Genomic DNA, 23,133 nt, shown 5'->3' on the forward strand with positions numbered 1-23,133 from the left:
CTAGAAAAAAAATGTTTTTTTTCCCCCACAGGCACCAGAACGAGTCTTGTGAAGGTACCTGCCTGATATCAATAAACAGGGAGTTCTAAAGTGTAGGAAATTAACTGATTTACTGACACAGTCCTTTGCACAGTTCCCTGCTGGGCCTCCTAGAACAGGCCTGCAGCAAAGCTTGCAGGCCAATGTTAGGTGGCCTACCAAAGGGAGACAAAGGGAACGGAGGATGGAATTGCTACGCTTCCTGCATTGCAGGGGGGTAGACTAGATGAGCCTCAAGGTCCCTTTCAACTCTACACTTCTAGGATTCTATGAATATGGCAGCTGATTTGCCTTTAAGGGGGCAGTGCAGTCAGCCCCTTGTGCCCGGGGACAAAGGCGAATGCAAAGTGCCGCGGAAGTGCGGTGAAGTGAACCCAAGACTGGGAAAATGAGAGAAACTGAAATTGACTGATTTGTCTGTTCCTGCTCCCAGCCCCTCCAAAAATAACTCCCCTCCATAACACACAATATGCCCTCCTAAACACACACACACACAGGCATCCTGGGCCAAGCCATTTCCCCTTTTTGTCACCCCATCAAACAGACACCCTCCCCCCCAACACACCTCCCCTCCAGCACATTTACTACAGCCCTCATTGCTTCATGCAAACACAACACCGCCTATGCGGTTTTCTTCTCCACCCCCCCTACACCAAAATATCCACATATATAACTTCTCTCTTCCTTTCCACTGCAACTTCCCCTTTGCATGTAAACACCAGATCGTCAGCATTTGCCTTTTTCAAAGAGCTGTAGTAGCACACATAAATAAACCGCCACGCTCTCCCGTTTCTGCCGATTGCTTCCTTGCACAACAGCCCTGCAAGGTAGGGATTCTCTGAGCCTACAGAATGTGCCTAGTTCCACGTTTGCAAGCAGGAAATGTACCTTGAGCCCTCAATTGCCACCATAAGAAAGCCTAGCGGGTGTGAAAATGCCTTTCATCTCGCATTCGTCCCTTAGGAACGCATTAAGCTTCCTGCATCCCCACCCCACCCCAAGTCAGACCGTTGGGGGTCCATCTAGCTCAGTATTTCCAGCACTGGCTGGCAGCAGCGCTCTCGGATTTCAAGCAGGGCTCTTTGCCTGGGTGTCTGTGGGATTCTTTCTCCCCAGTGCTGGGAGCAGGCTGCTTTCTCCTCCAGAAAGAACCGTGCATGGACATTTTGCCTCATCTCTCACATTCTACAAACACTAGGGGGGGAATTCTCTTTAAAAAATAGTAATAACAGCTAGGAATCTTGGACTAAGACCTGGGAGGCCAGGAGTCAAATACCCACTCAGCAATGACCTTAGGGGCCAATCACTGCCTCTCAGCCCAACCTACCTCACAGGGTTGTTGTGGGGATTAAATGGGAGAAGAGAACTATGTATGCCACTTCCAGTTCCTTGGAAGGACAAAAGATGGGATAGAAACACAAGAAACAATAAACACAGGCCAAACCTGCAGAGGACTTTGCTGTTGATTTTAGCTCATGTGCTAAAATGTGGGACAGAATGTAAGTAATAAGCACTGGTATGGGTTTGGGGGGTCAGTCTGGATGATGCCCTGAGTCCCTCTCAATTCTTGGGGTCCTGGGCTCAGTGAGGGTTAGAATCTAGCAGAGGAGATTGCTGAACTGGTTCCTTGGTAAGACAGTGACCTTGGCTGGCCTCTTCAGTGTCCCCATCAGCATCCCCAAAGAATGAGCTCTGTTGCAAGAGCTACCACTAAGTGATGGGGCCCTGCAGGCGAATGGGTGGGCCTTTCCTTCACTCCCTCACCTAGTTGCTAGGTAGGAGAGCAATAGCTAGGAAGATGTGTGTGAGCTGAGCTGAAAGCAGCCTGGAAGCTGGAGACACAGAGACCTGCTTGCTCTGTGCTGGATCCAAAGCTGCGACGAATGCAGAAGCAAGATCTGTTGGGGTGTTGATGCTGAGAGCCCCTCCATCCTGTGCTCAGGTTGTATAGATGTGTAAATAAAACCATATATCCTAAAGACACCGCCATATCCACTGACCATTCCAAGGAAACCAAACTTGGAAAGTGTCTGGAGTCTCCCACTGCTCAGAGACTGGGGGGTGACGGCATGTAACAACGTAATGGTACAGATGTGCAAATAAAACCATATATCCTAAAGACACCACAGTCTCCTCTGACCTTCATCCCAATGAAACCAAGCCTATGTAAGCAGCTGGATTCTCTCAGCACTCAGAAATTGGTGTGGCCAAAAATTGGTGTACCCTGGAGCCAAAAAAACAAAACCACCAGAAATTGGTGTGGCATTTAGCAGTATTTTAAAATACTCTTATAAGTCACCACAATACTAATTCTAACAGTAGGTGACTAAGAAATTAATGGATTGATTAAATAATAAGCCTCATCTTTAGTCCCATGCCACATACAAATAAGCAAAACGAGAGAACTTTGTCTATCATGGAAAGAGCAGAGATTTCATGGCACCGCAACTTCCAAGCTGGATTGCGCCATGCCCCAAATTACAGCTCAGGCAGCCGCCTCTCAAGTTTCCATTCCGATCACGAGTTTGAATCCTCTTCTTGCATCAGCCAAGATGTTAAAAGAGAGACTAAAGCAACCTCTTGGCTTTATAAAACGTGCGTGGTGGGGGATGTACACGTTAAGATTAAGCCACGGAAGGCCTTGCCCTACCCCGTTTTGCAAAAAGCAGGAATGCAAAATTGTCACCAGGTTATATTAACACCGAGGGGGAGGCAACTGGGAACTGGCACAGAAGCAAGGCAACTCACAATCTGTGGTAGCACCCCAACTCTGGAATATGCCCCCTCCTCAAAACCACATGTGTCATTGCCAACGTTACAATCTTTTTGGCACCAGGTTAAAGCCTCCCGATTTGCCCAGCCAGGGCGAAAGTGATTTTAGCTGGAATTCTTATGTTAAGAATGTGAAGAGAGCTTGCTGGATCAGACCAATGGCCTACCCACTATCCTGTTCTTATAGTGGCTGACCAGATGTCTCAGTGGGAAGCAGGATTCGAGCAAAAGGGAACCCTCATGTTCAGAGGCAATGCTGCTTCTGACCGCGAAGGCAGAGCATAGCCAGCACGGATACTAGCCTTCAATAGCCCTCTCCTCCTCCATGAATTTGTCCAATCCTCTTTTAAAGCCGTCCAAGTTGGTGGCCATCACTGCCTCCTGTGGGAGGGAGTTCCGTAGTTTAACTCTGCGCTGAATGTCTGTCCTGAATCTACCAATGCTCAGCTTCATTGGATATCCAGGAGGAGAGAGAGAAAGGAAAACTTTACTCCTATCTCCATGACATGCATAATTTTATAAACTTCTATCGTGTCACAGTGTAGTGCAGTGGTTAGAGTGTTGGACTAGGACCTGGGAGTTCAGGGTTAAAATCCCCGCTCAGCCATGAAATTCACTGGGTGGCCTTGACGGGGGGCTGTCGCTGTCTTTTCTCAGCCTAACCTACCTCACAAGATTGTTGTGGGGATAAACTGAGGCTGAGAATAATGTCTACCACCTTGAACTCCTTGGAGAAAAAGGTGGGATAGAAATGCAGTAAACAAACATATGCCTTTTCTCGAAACTAAAACGTCCCCGACATGCAAGAATAAGGAATAAAATGTGATGATAACATATTCACCAAGAAATTCTGCCAGACCCACACAGGTGATCAGGTGACTGCCAGGTACACAGAAGAGCTTGGCAAGCCTTTAGTACAGCTCTGGTTGGCACCTGTGGCCCTCTAGATTTTGTGGGGAGACCCCCCAAACTCCCAGCATGGCGAGTGGTTAGAGATGATGGTTGTTGGACTCCAGAAGCATCTGGAGCGGTGACCCCCAAACCTCCTTGGACCTGGAGCATATCTGGTAATCTAAGAGGCTGTTGTGGGTACCAAACACACACATGTGCCCATTTTACAGAAGAAAAACTGACAGCGGTCAGAATTACTCCCCAATCAGACAAAACTCAACCGAAATGAAACACAGACAAGAGAAGCGGGCAACTATACCGGACAACACCCCCGCCCCAAAGCTTTGATCCCCCCAAAGCATGCTGGGAGGGACACAACTCTCAGAAAGTGTAGCCGGCTTTCCAACTGCCCTCAGTTCCTGAGCCTTTCAAAGTGGCCTCCTGGGCAACAACCAGGAGAGAACGCTTTTCAAGGAGCAGAGCTGGAGCTGGCTGTAGCGTTAGGTAAAATGGAGCAGGTCGTTCCAGCAAGAATGCTGGGCAATGGTGGCGTAGGCAGGGCCCATCCTGCCTTTAAGCCAGCAGCAAAGTCTCTCAGGCTTTTGCCAGGAGGACCCAAACCGACAGATTCAAGTGGCCAGGAGATTCCAGCTAAACATACGGAAGAGTTTTCTGTCAATAAGAGCTATCTGAAGGTATCTGAAGAAGTGTGCTTGCACACGAAAGCTCATACCAAGAACTAACTTAGTTGGTCTTAAAGGTGCTACTGGAAGGATTTTTTTTATTTTGAATAAGAGCTATGTAACCGTGGAGCGCTCCTTCACTGGAGATTTTTAAGCAGAGGCTGGATGGCCATCGGTCAGGGATTCTTGAGCTGTGATTCTTCCAATAATTCTCCCTTCCAACTCTACCTTTCTCTGATTCCCACTGCCAGCTGCTCTGGGATTCAGTGAGGGAGGGTGTCCAGAGAGCAGGGGGCCGACTGCAAGCAAGATTAGGCAGCTCCCCACCCCCTTACCCACCCCCTGCCTCCCACCCCTGCCTCCTACCTGCAGAAGGGGTCCACCCGCGGTCGGTTACCATCCCTAGGGTGGTCTGCCACGGACCTGCCATGGGGACTTCTACATATGGCTCAGGTTCCTTCTCCAGCCTCGGTTCCTCATTCACTCTGCCCTTTGATTGACAGGCAGGAGCCCAGGAAGCCTCTGGCTGGCTGGGGACAGAGGTGGTGACCTTACCCCCAAGCCCATTGCAACAGCCCTCCGTGGGGCTGGCCCAAGTGCCTTGCTTGGACTTCCCCCCACCCACCCAAGCCATGCAACCTCTCAGAGCATCTGGAGGCAGGATGGAGGCGTTCTCAGCCTTCCACAAGAACGTGAGAAGAGCCCTGCTGGATCAGGCCAGTGGCCCATCTAGTCCAGCATCCTGTTCTCACAGTGGCCAACCAGATGCCTGTGGGAAATCAGCAAGCAGGATTCGAGCAGAAGAGCCCTCTCGCCTGCTTCTGTTTCCAGCAAATGGCATTCAGGAGCATTACAGCCTCTGACCAGTATAAACAAAAATGGCTACTGATAACCCTCTTCTCCAATTATCTTTTAAAGCCATCTAAGTTAGCAGCCATCACTGCCTCCTGTGAGAGCGGGTTGCATAGTTTAACTCTGATCTGCATGAAAAAAGAACTTTTTTCTGTTTGTCCTGAATTTTCCATCCTTCAGCTTCATGGCTTGTCCACAAATTCTAGTGTTAGGAGAGAGGCAGGGAAAAAAAATCTCTATCCACTTTCTCTATGCCACGCATAATTTTATAAACTTCAGATCCTCTTGGTGTCCCTATTTTCCAGGGACAGTCTCGAATTTACAGAAGCTGTCCCGGTTTTTGATTTGATACTGGAATGTCCCGCTTTTCCTTAGTACATCCCTATTTTCATCAGAGGGTACAGAGTTATGTGACCCCCGAGCCAAGGAGATAAGCAACTATACAACCATGCAGTGGCGTAGCGTGGGTTGTCAGCACCCGGGGCAAGGCATGCAATTTGCGCTCCCTAACCCGTGTATTTGCGCCCCCTAACCCTAACCCCCAGATGTTGCGCCCGGTGCGGCCGGCCCCCCCTGCACCCCCCATGCTACGCCACTGCATGATGGGCTGGGTATTAATAATAAAATTATTATCATTATCGAATAGGATGTCCCTGTTTTCATTGGAGAAATGTTGGAGGGTATGAAACTTCTATCATGTGGCCTCTTAATTCACCTCTTAACTCTTGTTTTCTCTAAACTGAAACACTTTTCTGCACCTTTTTCAACTCTAATTTTGGAGGGATGTGAACCGAACTCCAGGAGTTTGCAAAGGCGTCCAGCACTTCAGGTCTGGAACAAGAAAAGACCAAGAAGGAACGGATACTTGTCAGGGAGGCATGGGCTATGATCCCTGAAATCCAAGCTGCATAGGTTTCCTGCAAAGCCCAGTGGATCACAGCACCTTGATAAAGCAGAGGGTCTCTAAGGAAATTAAGGCAGCTGGAGAGCTGGGCATCTTGCCAGCTTTTAGAAGTGAGGGAGAAATTCAGTTTTGTTTGCATTTTCCTGATAAACGACCAGAACTTCTCAAACTAGCTAGCAAACTGGAAGGCAGCTATCTTTTGAAATTCACACATCTCTGAATTTTGCAGCCCATTACTGCAGATTTTTTTTAAAAAGATTTTTTTAAAGGGGGAGCAGAGAGGCTTGTGCAAAAGACCGAGGACTCATCACACACACAAATTTTTATTACATATTATCTTTACCATTATTTATATTCTGCCTTTTCTGACTGGGGACTCAGGGTTGCTTACTGTTAAAATAGAAACAGCCAAAAACATTTCGGGGGGGAATTAAAAAGCAATTAAACTAGCTGATTTATTTAATAACATTTATGCAACAACAACCCTCAAAGCAATTTAGAAAAAGGTGAAAGGATAAAATCAAGAAAAAATTCACAGCAATAATTTCGAGCAAACAAAAAGTTAAAATACTGAAACTGATTAAAATTCACACCAACTTTCTATGCATCTGGGCAGGTTTGTCTCTAAACAGGTGCCGAAAAGAGTACAGCAAAGGTGCTTCCTTTAAATCAATAGGCAGGGAGTTCCAAAGTGTAGTTGCTGCCAAGTGGCAGGATCAAGAGAATGGCCTCCTCCCTAGATCTCACACCCTGGGAAGGTTTGTATTCTTTCAGACAGCCTGGTACAGGGCACACACACACACACACACGGTTGATCCTAACCAAATCATGAACCTTACTGTGTGATTTTGGACCAGCCATTTGCTCTCAGCCTAACCTACTTCACAGGGTTGTTGTGGGGATAAAAAGGGAAGGAGGAGAACTATGGAGGAAAGGTGTGGTATAAATACAATAGATAAATAAACTCAACCCCCCTTCTTCAGGTCCTCAGCCCTCTGTTGCTTGACAGCCCCAGCTGCCCCTCTTTCCCCTTTCTTGGGTCAAAAGTTTCCCTTCCTCTCTCGTCTCGCCCCCAGTGCGGTTTCACATTCCTGTAACCCAAACTCTATTTTGGGAACTGCTGCAAGACATAGGCACTCTATTCTCATTCAATATATTGACCGTCCCATTTTTGCCCCCTCTGCTAGTCTGGCTTAAACACACACACACACACACACACACACAGAGAGAGAGAGAGAGAGAGAGAGAGAGAGACATTCCTCAGAGCTCCTCATCGCTTCTCTATCCATGCTTTAGTCAAACCTCTGTTTGTCGTTTAAAACCACCCTTTTAAAAACCTGGCTTTTCTTTTGCTCTCCGCCCAGACTTCATGGAAATCCAGGACTGTGATGCGGCACTACAGATCCTGCAACTGGAGCTGTGTGACGACAGCCTTACATTTCTATGCATATAGGAAGGAAAAATCTGCCCCTCCCAATGGCCCCCAAACCAGTATCTGTTATTCCTTGGGAGTACAGAATGATGCATTTTGTTATCAAATACGGTATGGAGATATTCTCAGTATTGGCTCTCCGTTTGTGGAATGCCTTCCACAAACAGCTAGTGCTGACCCTGGTGGGTTTTAGAAGCCACTCAATGACATTTTTATTCCGCTAGGCTTTGGACTAAATGGGTTGAGAATTGAGCCACGTGTCCTCGTTGGTATGTTGTACGTGTGAGGGGTTATTTGGTTTCAGCTATCTTTTTACGTGTTTGTTTTTAGATGCCCTGAGATTATTTTAATGAAGGGTGGGCTAGAAACCACTCTAAATAAATAGCAAAATGGTGCCTGTTTCCTGTTAGAAAAATTAAAAGAAAAAGAGAGAGAGGAAACCATTCGTGCCTCCACTACAACCCACCTCAGAACAGAAATGGACCCTTCTAGAATATTTGAGGGGTCACTAATGCATGGTTCATCACTAATTCTCAGCCATAACATCCAAAGAGCCTGGCTTCTGAGTCAGGGCAAACCAACCCCAAATTTTTCATATAACACTATGAAGTCCTTTTTTGCCTTCTCTCTGCTAAAAATCCCTAAATGTTGTAACTTTTCCTCATAAGGAAATTGCTCCATCCCCTTGATCGTTTTGGTGGCCCTTATCTGAACACTTTCCAGCTCTAAAACATCCTTTTTTTGAGGTGAGGCCAACAGTACGCAGGCTTTCAGGTGTTTTCGCTGAGTATTTTTGTGTAACGGCATCATGATATTGGTGTAATTGACTGACGTAAATGACTATCAAGCAGACTGACTGTTAAGTTGTGGGTGAACATATCAGATGACACAGCGATTCTTCAAACAGCTCTTGTTTATTCACAGGCCAGGCCAGAACTGAACTGAAGGGTTCAGCCAGCCTGCTTATAGAGAGCTCCACTACAGTGCAACAGTAACCACTTTCTGTAACCATCCAATCACTGAACGTCAATCCCTTATTTGCATATGAGGACCTGAGTGAAAACTATCTACAGTATCCCCCTGCTGGCCCAGGGTGAAAACTTCAGTACATAACACTGACCACGCTTTTATGTTTTCAAAAACTAAAAAGAAAAGAGGACAGACCTGAAGTGATACCTCGAGTTACAGACGCTTCAGGTTACAGACGCTTCAGGTTACAGACGCTTCAGGTTACAGACGCTTCAGGTTACAGACTCCGCTAACCCAGAAACAGTACCTCTGGTTACGAACTTTGCTTCAGGATGAGAACAGAAATTGCATGGCAGCGGTGCGCCAAGGTACCACTGTATTGCAGAGACTCCTGTTTTTGATGCTAACTCCTAATGTTGCAACCAGGGCTTTTTTCCCAAGCTGGAACTCACCAGAACTCACTTCCAGCACCTCTCAGGTGGGTGCCATTGCCATTGTAAGAGAACAAGGGAGGTGATTGTGGCGAGTTCCGGCACCTCTTTTTCTAGAAAAATAGCCCTGGTTGCAACCCACAACTCATCCTCAAACAACAGACCTACGAACATGAGAAGAGCCTGCTGGATGAAGCAAATGGCACCCTCTTATCACAGTGGCCAACCAGAAGCCCCAATGGGAAACCTGCAAGCAGGATTCAAGCACAAGAGTAGCATTCTCCCCTCCTGCGGTTTCCATCATGGCTCGTAGCCACCAATAGCCCTCTCCTCCATGAATTAGTCTAATCTTCTTTTAAAGCCATCCAAGTTGGCGGCCATCACTGCCAAACTTTCCTCTCTCCACCTTCTGCATGTGCCAGACGTCATTTTAAACACTTCCATCGTGTCACCTCTAATTCACCTTTTCTCGAAACTAAAAAGAAGTGTGTCAGTCTTGCGCTGCTCAGGGGCCCAGTGTGCAGTGCTTCCAAAGCTGCCCTCTGTTTTAATCCCGCTTTCAAATAACCACAGAATTGCAACCTTAGAAGTGCTCAAGGGGTCCCAGCGTGGAAGCAACCGGTTCCCCCCAAAGTCGCTCCAATTTCCCATACCTCCCTTCCCCCGTGAAGGTGACCCCCCACCACCACTCAATGCATTAATTTCTGACCTTAGAAACAAAGCTGGCTCCTACCAGATATCTCCATGAAATCGTCGAGGGTCGGCTGCAGCGGCGCCAGGTCTGGTTGGATCATGTCTGCATTGCCAATGTAGGCTGCAGGCAAAAGAGAAGAGAGAGGAATCAGCACATCACCAAGCTTTTCTCTTTCCTAAAAAGCGTTGGCGTGGTGTTGCGGTTAGAGCGATGGACTAGGACCCAGGAGACCAGGGTTCAAATCCCCACTCGGCCATGAGCTGTGAATACCATCATGAGCTCCTTGGAGAAAAAGGTGTGATACGGGTGTAATCAATAAATAAATCAACACACATTCTACATATCTGGGCAGGCTTGCCTAAACAAAAATGTTTTTAGCAGGCATCGAAAAGATTACAGTGAAGGCAGCTGCCTAATATCATGAGGCAGGGAGTTCCAAAGTGCAGGTGCTTACAGATTCAGATTGGCTGTTACGTGGCACCTGTATCAGGGCCATTTCCACAGATTGAAGCGATCAGTAGGTACATGTGCAGACCCTCCAAGTGTCTTGTATTTTCCAGGGACAGTCCCAGATTTGCAGAAGCCATCCTGGTTTCTGATTTGATCCTGGAATGTCCCGCTTTTCCTTCGGGCATCCCTATTTTCATCAGAGAAATATTGAAGGGTATGGTAGGATGTCCCTATTTTCATAGGAGAAATGTTGGAAGGTATGAAGCTATGCAAGCCAAGGAAATAAGTAACTGTACAACCTTTAGAAGACGTCTGAAGGCAGCCCTGTACAGGGAAGTTTTTTAATATTTGATGATTTCTTATGTTTTTATATATGTTGGAAGCCTCCCAGAGTGGCTGGTGTAACCCAGTCAGGTGGGCAGGATAATAATAATAATAATAATAATGGAATAAGATGTCCCTTTTTCATTGGAGAAATGTTGGAGGGTATGACATATGGACTAAGGCGATCTCACTGGTAAACTGGTCCCAACCTGTTAAGGGCTCTATATACTAATAGTATCTAGAATATACTAATAGTATCTAGTATATTCTGATAGTATATACTAATATACTATAGTATATTACTAATAATATAATATAATTATATATAGTAATAGGGACGCGGGTGGCACTGTGGTGTAAACCACTGAGCCTTGGGCTTGCCGATCGGAAGGTCGGTGGTTCGATGGGGTGAGCTCCCATTGTTCAGTCCCAGCTCCTGCCAACCTAGCAGTTCGAAAGCACATCAAAGTGCAAGTAGATAAATAGGTACCGCTCCGGGGGGAAGGTAAACGGCGTTTCCATGCTGCTCTGGTTTCGCCAGAAGCGGCTTAGTCATTCTGGCCACATGACCCGGAAAAACTGTCTGCGGACAAACGCCAGCTCCCTCGGCCAGTAAAGCGAGATGAGCGCCGCAACCCCAGAGTCGTTCGCGACTGGACTTAACTGTCAGGGGTCCTTCACCTTTACCTTTATACTAATAGTAACACCTTGAACCCAGCCCAGTAGCAAATCAACAACCAGGGCAGGTCTCTGAGCACAGGTGTGATGTGGTGACAAGGCCTCACTCCCGCCAGCAATTGTGCTGCGGCATTCCGCGCTAACTGTAGCTTGTGGGTTCCAGCACACAATTACCTTCTTCCGGTGACAACTGAGGGGGGCAGCTGGCCTGGGTCATGGTGAAGAGGGTGTCAGAGATGTCCGAGATGAAGCTGTCCAGATCAAAGAGCTGCCTCCCATCGGCCTCCTTCTCCTCGTCCCGCAGCAGCATCGGGACCACGTTGGAGAAGAGGTGGTCGCACCAGTTTTCCGGAGACTTCCAAGGTTCATCCTGAAGAGGAGAGGCAAGCAGGTCTGGGAGGGATCCACCCAGGACCATTCCCCACCCCCAAATGGGGACCAGGAGGACCCTCGTTCCCCATCCAGCAAGCCTGACTGGTTAGGGTCCCTGCGTCGCAGGGGGTTGGACTAGATGACCCTTGGGGTCCCTTCCAATTCTGCCATGCTTCTTCACTCACTAGTTTGTGGCTGGCGGTTTCCTCTTCCCGGCTGAACCTGCGGAGCTGCAAGGGAAACACAGGCGACAAAATGATTGAATCGTTTTTTAAAAATGAATAAAACCAACGCTAATCTAAAAACCAGAATAAAACGCACATTAACGTTCTGAGTGTCTAGGCAGGTTTGTATAAACAAAAATGTTTCAGCAGGAGCCAAAAAGTGTGTAGGGAAGGTGCCGTCCTGATATCAACAGGCAGAAAGTGAGATCCATTAGAATCCCAGTCTGCAATAAAGGAATCAACATTCCCTGCGCCTCAGAGGAAATGGCTGAATGCCGAAGCATTGCGGTTAATGAATTTAAAGTGGATTGGTGACCTTTTCCTTCAAAATGGTAGGATGGGCTATGTATGGCAGCACCAACATTTCCTTCATTTGGTGCAGATATTTTATTTTATTTTCGCGAACTCGACTTTTAATTGTTCTCCAAGAAATGGAGGGGAGAAAAAACGAAAACCGGGATCAAATCAGAAACGGGGGCAGTTTTTGTAATTCCGGAGGTGGAGCTACACTTGTGCTTTATAACGTTAAGAAAGGGTTAAGAAAATGCTTCAAAATGTAATGGTCATATTACCGTATTTTTTCGTATATAATACGCCCCCGTGTATAACACCCCCCCTATTTGGGGGGACCCCAAAATAAGAAAATGGGGGGAGAATTGCCCTGGGTTGTTGAGCTTTTTAAGGGAGGATTGCTGAAAATTGCTCACCCGCCTGACCTACACTGCCACTCACATGTGTCGCAAAAGCCGCCAATCACCCACCCAATTGCCGCAGTGTCAGCCAATCAACACCAGCCCTTGCCGCAGCCACCAATAACACGCACAATAGCCCCTGACAATCTCCAGCTTGCGGCAACAACCAATCCCATGTCCCCCCTAGCCACTATCCGTGTATAAGATGACTCCTAATTTTTAACATTTTTTTAATAAAAAAAAGCTTGTCTTATACATGGAAAAGTACGGTACGTTTCATTTTAGAATGTTAATAATGCGTTATTAAAACTTGACAGCAGAGGGCTCTGCAGAGCTATACTACTAGCTATCTAAAACCTGGTCGACCTTGTGGAAACAAAACGAAAGAGAAACTAAATGGGACTCAGGTTTTAGAATGACATTTCTAATAGCATTTTAAAGGGGACTGTAGATCTAGCCTGGGTTTGTCCCTAGAAAATAGGGACACTTTGAGGGCAACAGCCACTAACAGCCGTATCATGCCATCACTGGCTCTTGTGGGAGGGAGTTCCATCGTTTAACTATACGCTGCATGAAGAAGGACTTTCTTTATGTGTCCTGAATCTCCCAATAAAGTTGAGGCTGGGGAAAAGAAACCTGACCCTTTTCTTGTAGTAGATCCGCCACTTGTGATACTCCTTCATCACCACCTCAATGCGTCGCTTCCAATAGTTCCCTTCCAGCACGACAGCCTAAGAAGGAAAAGGAGAAATGGAGGAGAGGGAGAAGGGAAGGAGGGGAGAGAAATGGTTAAGAGCTTAAGACACAGCTGATACCGAGGGGAGCCAAGTTGGGGGCTTGCCTGGGCCTCAAGAGGGTCTCTAGCGCCCTCACAGCATTCGATTGGCACAGATTGTCCAGGAATATCAGACATAGAGACATGGCCTGAAATAATTCTCCGTGTGCATGTCTGACCTCATCCAAACCCTGGAGACTTTGCCTAGGACCCCCACTCCCATACAGATATATTTGAAGTTTTATAATTATGAGGGAAGGTAATATTTATAGACAGAAGATAAGCAAGAGAAAAGATACCAAACAAAGAAACAAGCAAAAAAAAAAAGGCATTACGCAGAGGCAATGAAATATGAGTACAGCAGAATATTTTTTAGGTTTAACAAATATAGTGGTACCTCGGGTTAAGAACTTAATTCGTTCTGGAGGTCCGTTCTTAACCTGAAACTGTTCTTAACCTAAGGTACCGCTTTAGCTAATGGGGCGTCCCGCTGCCGCCACACGATTTCTGTTCTCATCCTGAAGCAAAGTTCTTAAACCGAGGTACTATTTCTGGGTTAAGGGAATCTGTAACCTGAAGCATCTGTAACCTGAAGCGTCTGTAACCCGAGGTACCACAGTACTTCTACATATGCCACAATAATAACCGATGTGTTGAACACAAAGTGTATCCAACAAAAAGTTAACCTTAATTCCCTTGATTTTTCATCATGTGTGCACCATAGGAATAGAATAATGGCAGTGAAGGCAGAAAATAAGGCATACTTTGCTGCCTCCATTGGGGCCTCCTTGTGCCGTCCAGCAGAGATTCCCCAGGCAGTGCACGGCCTCTTATAGTCTGGCCCCAAGGAGGTGGCTGAACCGAGGGTAGCTCACTGTGACTTGTTTGCAAAGCATTTCGAAGATAAAATTGATTGCATCTACTGGGATCTTGACTCTGCTATTACAGTACAGTCGTACCTTGTTGACAAACACCTTGCGACTCAAATGTTTTGGCTCCCGAATGCCGCAAACTCGGAAGTGAGTATTCCAGTTTGCGAATGTTCTTTGGAACCCAAACATCTGACGCAGCTTCCGATTGGCAGCAGGAGCTTCCTGCAGCCAATCGGAAGCCACGCTTTGGTTTCTGAACATTTTGGAAGTCGAACGGACTTCTGGAATGGATTCCGTTCAACTTCTGAGGTACAACTGTACCTTCATTACATATCTTTAGGCACCAGGTGAAAACATTCCTCTATAAACCAGGCCTTTGGATGTGCTTGCGGCAGGGGGGGTTATTGGTTTGTTTGTTTGTTTGTTTGTTTGTTTGTTTGTTTGTTTCCATTATGTATTTTGTGTTCTCGCTTTGCATTTTTATGTTGCGAACTGCCCTGTGATCTTTGGATGAAAGGTCTTATGCAAATTTAACAAATAATTTTTAAAAATCAATATAATCAGAATACAATATAAAATTAAAGAGCATGAATGTGTTGCATTTTATTGATTGTATTTTCATGCAACCCATTAGCTGGGGGACTATCCATTTGCATGTGTCCAATATTCGTAAAGGAAAGGAAATCAAACCACACACACACACACACCCCCTCACAAACACACAGTTTTCACCACAGAGATGGAAATGTGTTTGGGATACTCACCTCTGGCTTCCGGTGCTCATCCGCCTCTGAGCCATCCAGGGGGGTGACGAATCCACAGACGGGACTCTTCCGCCGTTCCACATCTGTGGCAGAGAGAGACTTCAGAGCAAGGGTCCCGATCCTGCTCCTCCACCACCAACCCCTCCCCCTCCTCCTCCTCCGTGCAGGAACTCTCCAACCCTTCCCCACCCAGCAAAAATACAGCCAGACTTCTGTTGAAGCTCAAGATCCCTTAATAGAACCATAGAATTGCAGAGGTGGCAGTGACCCCAGGGAACATTGAGTCCAGCCCCCTACAATGCAGGAACCACAGCTAAAGAATCCCTGACAGATGGCCATCCAACCTCTGTTTAAAAACCTCAAATTAAGGAGAGTCCACCACATTCTGAGAGAGTCCATTCCACAGTCTAACTTCCTGATATTTAATCAGAATCTCTTTTCTTGTCATTTGGGCCCTTGTTTATTTAAAAAGTGGCCCATGAAGTAAATAAAGGGAAATCGTAGAAGCCCAGTTTTCAGTTCTGCGTGCAAGTTAAGCTCCTTTTAGCTTGGGTTGCAATGCAGACCCAGAACCCCCAAACTGGCCCTCAACTTCCTGTGGCCAAATCCAGTTGTCCCCCACAGTCTTCCCCAGCCCCAGAACTTACACTGGATGTACCAGGCTCTCCAAATGGCATTGTTGAGGCGTATCTTGTCCCGGCAAAGCAGCCGCAGCCCCTTGAAATTCTTCCATTTGGGGGACACCAGTTTCTCACTAAAACGTCAAGCAGCAGAATATGAAAGGGGGGTGGGTGGAGATACATGCAAAAGGTGAACGTAAATGGATGCTGTCAGATTTGGGGGACTTAGGGTTAAATTATAGAAATGCCTCAAATGTTTAAGGGGGCTTCTAGATGACCTGTCACATGACTTTATTCTCTTTGCAGGGAGGTTAGATGGTGCCTGCTGCTTCTTGAGCATTTGATTAAAGTTGATTAAAGTTTGCTTGAAGTGCAGTTGCTGTGGCTTCATCCAAGGGGCATCCAAGGGGCTTCAACCGGGAGCATCTCACTCCACACCCTGCCCTTGGGCCTTTGAGCTAAGCTAAGTTTGAGGGGTCAGTTTGGATGATACCCCGAGTCCCTTCTAATTCTTCGAGTCCAGTGAGGGATAGAACCCAATAGAAGAGGCTGTTGAACGAGTCAGACAAGTTTCTTTGTAAGACAGTGACCTTGGCTGGCCACTTCAGTGTCCCCATCAACATCCCAAAAGAATGAGCTCGGTTGCAAGAGCTATCACTAAGTGCAGACCCTCCGTGTCCCTATTTTCCAGGGACAGCCCCAGATCTACAGAAGCTGTCACAGTTTCTGATTTGATCCTGGAATGTCCTGCTTTTCCTTAGGATGTCCCTACAGTGGTACCTCAGGTTAAGAACTTAATTCGTTCTGGAGGTCTGTTCTTAACCTGAAACTGTTCTTAACCTGAAGCACCACTTTAACTAATGGGGCCTCCTGCTGCTGCCGCGCCGCCGGAGCACGATTTCTGTTCTCATCCTGAAGCAAAGTTCTTAACCCGAGGTACTATTTCTGGGTTAGCGGAGTCTGTAACCTGAAGCGTATGTAGCCCGAGGTACCACTGTATTTTCATTGGAGAAATGTTGGAGGGTATGGAGTTATGCAACCCCCAAGCCAAGGAGATAAGCAACTATACAACCTTTAGAAGACATGGGTAGGAGAGCAATAGCCAGTAAGATGCATGTGAACTGCGCTGGAAGCAGGCTGGTAGCTGAAGACACAGAGACCTGCTTGCTCTGTGCTGAGTCCAAAGCTGTGACGAATGCAGAAGCAAGATCTGTTGGATTCCGATGCTGAGAGCCCCTCCATCCTATGCTCAGGTTGTACAGATGTGTAAATAAAACCATATATCCTAAAGACACCGCCATATCCACTGACCATTCCAAGGAAACCAAACTTGGAAAGTGTCTGGAGTTTCCCACTGCTCAGAGACTGGGGGGTGACGGCATGTAACAACGTAATGGTAGCGTCCTAATTTAATAAAGAGGAACTGAGCTGGCGCCAGGACTTGGCTTGCTCAGGCATCTGTCTGGGGCTCCCAATCCAGAAGGGGGGGCCCAGACCACAGCAAAACGCACCTAGCCCCACCCGGCTTGCTTTTCCACTCCAGCAGTGCAACCTGCTTGCTCATCCGCCTCTCCCCCTGGCCAAAGGAAAGGTGAGGGGGAGGCTCAACAGATGCCCCTGCCTGCTGGCTCAGTGGCTCTCTGCCTAGCAAGGTGGGAGCAGTGATGATGAGGCTGACGAGCGGCAGCAGTTGGCAGCCCTGGCAGTGTGGAGGTAGCAGGGGAAATTGAAACCCTGAAGGGTGATGGCAGCTCAGCTTGTTTTTTCTTTTCCTCGTATCCAAGTTCCCAGGAAGAGTCCAGATGCTGTTTGCTCTGCTGCTGAGAAGAGGGGCCGAATGGGGCCAGGCACAGATCTGTGTGCAGAGACCCGCACTCAGAGCAACCCCTCCTTGTCTCCCGGATAGGAAAGCAAGTAAACAACAGGTGGGGTGGGGAAAACAGAGGCCAAGAGCTGGCGGTGTGGGGGCAAAACCATGAAACTGTTTGGTGGCCCTGGTTTGGCCACTTTCTCAGCCAAAGTTGCCTTACAGAGTTGTTGTGAGGAGGAAATGGGGGTGGATAAGGGAGCCTTGCATGATACTCTGAGCATCTCGGAGGAAAGGGGCGAGGATTAAAAAAAAAAGTCCTATAGAAAAAGATCAGGACAGAAGGTAGGTCTGGAGGCTTAAAGCCTAACTGAACATCTCCAGCTACATTGTAAGCTGGTCTAACACATTGTTCATTTTGTTTTCCAGCAGTACATACTAGGATGCCCAGGTAACCTCACACTGAAAGATGGAACCACTTTACATTGAACAATAATGCATGCAATTAATATGACATGCTGAAGAAGGAGAAGAATAGAATTATAGAGTTGGATCATCGAATCAAACTCCTTGCAATTCAGTGCAGGAATCACAGTTCGAGAATTCCTGACTGGTGGTCATCCAACCTCTGCTTTAAAACCCCCAAGGAAAGAGAGCCCACCACCTTCCAAGGGAGTCCGTTCCACTATCAAACTGCTCTCACTGACAGGAATTTCTTCCTAATGTTTAGTCGGAATCTCCTTTCTTAAATCCACTGGTTCTGGTCAAAGTCAGAAAAGGCGTTCTTATTTTCTTGGGCAGTTGGGAAGTTCCCATCATACAATATTGTTAAATCTGTTTTAAAGGTAACTTTAAATCTGCTTAGGTAACTTTATTTCGGTTTTTTGCTCAGATACAAATCCACAGTATGACCACATTTGGAATACTGCGTAGGGTTCTGGTCGCCTTGCCTCAAAAAGGATATTGCAGAGTTGGAAAGGGTTCTGGAAAAGGCCACCAAAATTACCCACAGGAAGCAGCAACGGCCACCAACTTGGATCACTTCCTATGGCTGTCCTAAGGATTTAGTGAGGTAACTGAAGCAATTTGCACAGTGCAGCTGCATCCATTACCCTGCCGGGCACTCTGCACATGCTCTCTCACTCTGGAAAGGGCTGGGGCCTGACCAGCCAAGCCTGCCGTCCCAGTTTAAGGAGCCTGTCTGTACTCTGTCATCCGCTGAGAATTTGGACTTTTCCAGGGCAAACATGTTAAGCCCGTGACAAGCAGGCAAGTTAACCAATGGGAAGGCAGCAGCTCCCGGGCGCCGGGCCAACCGCCCCAGGGGCCAAGGCTACCCAGCTGTTGGGAAGCCAAGGGTTGCCACAGTGCAGACTCTCCCCTTTAAAGGGGACAGCACACTGAAGCACCCTGGCTGCAGGGCCACAGCCCAGATCACAGAGCCTGCTGCTCTGGAATTGGCCCTGGAAAGGGAGACGGCCGGAAGTCTCAGCTCTGTCACAGAGAGGCAGTGTTGTGCATTGGTTAGAGCAGTGGTTCCCAAAGTGGGAATGCTAAAGGGGTGCTAGGGGGCAAGGGGGTGGCAGCGGGTCCTGGAGGTGTAAATGTCAATCGCTGGCTCAAGTTCATCCATTTTGTTAAATTCATTAAATGAGATCGTTTTAATTGGATTTTGAAGAAATGTGCAATTAATTGTTCCTGTTTTGAATTTTTTTGTGTTCTTATCTTCCTTAGCGGGCCGTGCAAGCCAGTCTTCTGAATCAGGCTTTTTATAGGGTTGAGTAGAGGGCACTGAGGAGGAGGGGTTTATGGGGCCAAGGAGACAACGGCCCAAAAAAGTCTGAGAGCCACTGAGTTAAAAGTGTCAGAGTAGGATTTAGACGACCCAGGTTTGAATTCCTGCTCAGTCACGAAGCTCATTGGGTGTGGGCCAAATACAGTGTCTCTCAGCTTAACCTACCTCGCTGGGTTGCTGGGAGGATAATGTGGAGAGGAGGAGAACCTTGGAGTATTGCTCCTTGGGAGGCAAACATGATAAATACATTTTTTAAAGGAGATTGCAACCAAGGCAGCTTTTCAAGATAAGTATTTGTGCATATGCAGCCCAGATCGGCTCTGATGTGCATTCACTACTTTGCATTCACCAAAGAGAGTTATGAGAAGCGCATTGGAGGGGGGGGAGAGAGTCCAATAATTCCCAGTGGGATTTCACACTCCCTGCCAAGCGGGATGCAGAAATCCTTCTGGTTCACAGAGCAGAAACTTAGCACTTGGAAAACACCCTTTCCCCCACATGTCTGGGACAGCGTCTGGGTGCCAAGCGACAGGGAGAAGGGGGGGTAGGGAGGCTACAGAGGTGGCCCCATTCTTGGTGGGGAGGGACACAGCAGATCTGGGCTGCCCCAGAGACACAGACACAGTGAGGGCAAAAAGGGACAACAGCATCAGCTGTACAGGGAAGAGTCGTGAAAATGGGTGTGTTTGCCCAGGATGCCGCAGTGACGTAGAATCACAGATCTGTAGAGTTGGGAGGGATCCTGAGGGTCATCTAGTCCAACCCCCTGCAATGTAGGAATCTTTTGCCCAACTTAGGGCTCGAACCCACAACCCTGAGAGTCAAACGCTCTGCTGACTGAGCTCCCCAGTCAGATCTGGCCCACACATCATGGAACATTCAAGCAGAGCCATTCAGGAGAGCTGAGATATCCAAACCCCATGGCTCACAGCTTCTCATGCAGAGGTTCCAAGGATGAGCCAAGAAAGGCAAATATCCTTAGCTATGATTCCTGCATTGTGGGGGGTTGAGCTAGATGACCCTTGGGGTCCCTTCCACTCTGCAATTCTATGAATCTATGCAAGGGCAGGGAATGTCCCCTGCCTGAAACCCCCAAAGTGCTGCTGCCAGTCAGTGTGGGCAACACTGAGCTCGCTGGACAGCTGGGTCTGACTCAGTAGAAGGCAGTTTCCTATGTTCCTAAGCAGCCCTCAGTTGGGAATCATGAGGACTAGGATCTTAGCTCAGCAGCAGAGCACCTGGTTTCCTTGCAGAAAGTCCTCTCATGAGGCCCCAAACTCTGTCAGGATTGGGCTCGGGCTGAAAGGCTCTCAACTCAGTTCACACTGAAAGGCAAAAACGACTGAATCCACTCTTTCAAAAACAAGACATAGGAAAGCCAATTTCCTTCCAAATTCGTGCTTGGTCAAATCTTGCAGTGTAGTTCTCCAACCACACAATGTGTATAAGACTCACACATATTAGAGCAAAGGGTGCATAAAAACCATGCAACTATCAGGGGGAAACAACATATTAAAAATGCATCGTAATAAAGAAGATTGCTTTGCAAATACACCTCTCTCTCACTTGGGGGAAATTGTGTACACATATACATGCCTCAGGAGAAATTCACACAAAAACATCAGTGCACTTTCACGAGGACTTAAATTCAGATCTCCACATTTCCGCAGCCGTTTGCAATAACTTGAGGGGGAGTTGGGGGAGAAATGAGAAACTGGGGGGAAGCAAAACTGACCGCTTCAGCAATGCCTATTTACCATTTATAAAATTTATACCGCCAAGGATCTCCACGGCTCCCCCATTTTATCCTCGCAACAACCCTGTGAGGCAGGTTTGGCTGAGAGGAGGTGACTGGCCCAAAGTGAGCTTCAGGGCTGAGTGGGATTCAAACCCTGCTCTCCCAGGTCCTAGTCCAACACTCTAACCTCTACCCCACCCTGGATCTCTGCATCACTGCATTGTTGAGTGCTACTAGCCATCACCACAACCTCTGTTGGAAATGAAGGCCATTCAGTTAAAGTATTCCCTGAGTGAACCTCCCGGCACCAATCTGAGTTTTAGTGTATGGAATGGGAGAGGTCATCTCCCTTCTGTCCCTCCCCTCTATGGCAGTTCTTAGAAAAACAAACAGCAAATGCATTTTCCCTGTGTGTGTGTATGCGTGTCACAGCTCAGTTTTTCTGTCAAAGCAGACACCAAAGAAGGCCGTTTGCGGAGTGGACGGCTGAACACCACGGGGGTCCCTTTCCCGTGTTCCTATTGACCGGATCTGCCTGCGCTTGGACTGCCCTGCTGGTCAGAGTAAACAGGACTTGAGCACAGCATGTCCAAAAGTCAATGGAAGACTTGGCATTGTCCTCCCACCCTCCTCGTTCGACAGCAGGCAGGTCTGCGCTAGCAACAACACCCCAGTGGCATTGCTTCAGCAAGCTGGGCACAGGAGGACTCTGAATTGCATATTTTCAGACCCTCCAAGTGTCCCTACAGTGGTACCTCTGGCTGCAAACGGGATCCGTTCCGGAGGCCCGTTCGCAACATGAAAAGCGCACAACCTGAAGCGTCATATGTGCGCAGATGCGTGGTGCGATTTGGCACTTGTGCGCATGCGCAAAACGTGATTTAGCGCTTGTGCGCATGCACGAGCGGCGAAACCCAGAAGTAACCGTTTCTGGTACTTCCAGGTCGCCACGGGACGCAACCTGAAAAAATGTAACATGAAGCAAACGTAACATGAGGTATGACTGTATTTTCCAGGAACGTCCCAGTTTCTGATTTGATCCCAGAATGTCACGCTTTCCCTTAGAATGTCCCTATTATCCTTGCGCAGGGGCCATGCTAATCTTCTCTGTATCGTTCCAATTTTAGTATATGTGCTGCCGAAGCGAGCACTGTTGGAGGGTATGTATTTTTGCATGGCCTGGAGAACGTGGATGTAGTTCTTCTCCCTCTCTCTCCCTCTCTCCTAACACTACAACATTTCTCTGATGAAAATAGCGATGTCCTATTCAACAACAACAACAACTTTATTATTCCTATCCCACCCATCTGACTGGGTTGCCCCAGCCATCCTGGGCGGCTTCTAACATATATAAAAACATAACAAAGCAATATACATTAAAAAAACTTCCCCATACAAGGCTACCTTCAGATGTCTTCTAAAGATTGTATAGTTACTTATTCCCTTGGCTTGGGGGCCGCATAACTCCATATCCACCAACGTTTCTCCAGTGAAAATAAGGATGTCCTAAGGAAAAGCAGGACATTCCAGGATCAAATAAGAAACCACAGGGACACTTGGAGAGTCTATAGAACTCATGGACATCCATTGAAACCAAATGTTGGAATATTGAGGGCAGATAAAAGAATTTTTGTACTCAGGTCCTGCTTGGCATCTGACTGACCTATGTGAGAACAGGACTCTGGACTAGATGGGCCGCTGGCCTGATGTTCTTGTGGAGTAACAGCACAATACCACAGCAGCAACCAAGGCAGTGGCGTAGCGTGGAGGGGCAGGTGGCAAGACTCAGGTGGTGGCAGTGCCCTACCAAGGACGCCACACGCATGTCCCACTCCTTCTCCTCAGTTCCACCCAGCAGCAGCAATGAGAGCAATGAGAAGCCGGTTAGGGGGCACAATATTTGCCTTAGGGAGCACAATACCTAGGCCTGGGTGCCAGCAACCCACACTATGCCACTGAGCCAAGGGCCTTCCTGGTCAACCCTGACAGGTGATAACAGGGAACAAAAATGTTTAAAAAGCACCCTTTTTAAGACACAGGTCAAATGTTCCTTGGTCATGTCACAAGGGTTGGAGACAGAGGATAGCTTATGAAGTACCCACTAATCTAGGTGTGGGGAACCTTTGTTCCTCCCAAGTTTCCTGAGCTGTTGAAGCTCAGCACTCTCTGGAAGGCCAAAGTCCCACCAAAACCCTAAGGGTTTCCAAAACCCTAGCTGTTTTGACAAAAGCAGCAAAGGGACAAAATCTAAGGCTCACGCACTTCAGCTGGCGTTGGTGGCTAGCCCTGATATGGTCGGGAAAGCAGAGAGCTCAGCCCCTAACTCTGTGCCAGGCTTTGAAGGCAGCATCAAAG

At 47.6% G+C, this 23,133-nt stretch overlaps 1 protein-coding gene across 1 annotated transcript in view; it reads right to left on the reverse strand.

The window, feature by feature from the left end:
• Window positions 1-23,133, reverse strand: part of MLXIPL (MLX interacting protein like) — a 42,175-nt gene that overhangs the window by 16,554 nt on the left and 2,488 nt on the right. Inside the window, 6 exon segments of the mRNA XM_080983835.1 lie at window positions 9,707-9,787; window positions 11,294-11,489; window positions 11,677-11,721; window positions 13,049-13,138; window positions 14,819-14,901; window positions 15,466-15,572. Coding sequence (XP_080839961.1) covers window positions 9,707-9,787; window positions 11,294-11,489; window positions 11,677-11,721; window positions 13,049-13,138; window positions 14,819-14,901; window positions 15,466-15,572 — 602 coding nt within the window.

The sequence above is a fragment of the Podarcis pityusensis genome (assembly GCF_964106645.2).
Source record: "Podarcis pityusensis genome assembly, chromosome: 15".
NCBI lineage: Eukaryota > Metazoa > Chordata > Lepidosauria > Squamata > Lacertidae > Podarcis > Podarcis pityusensis.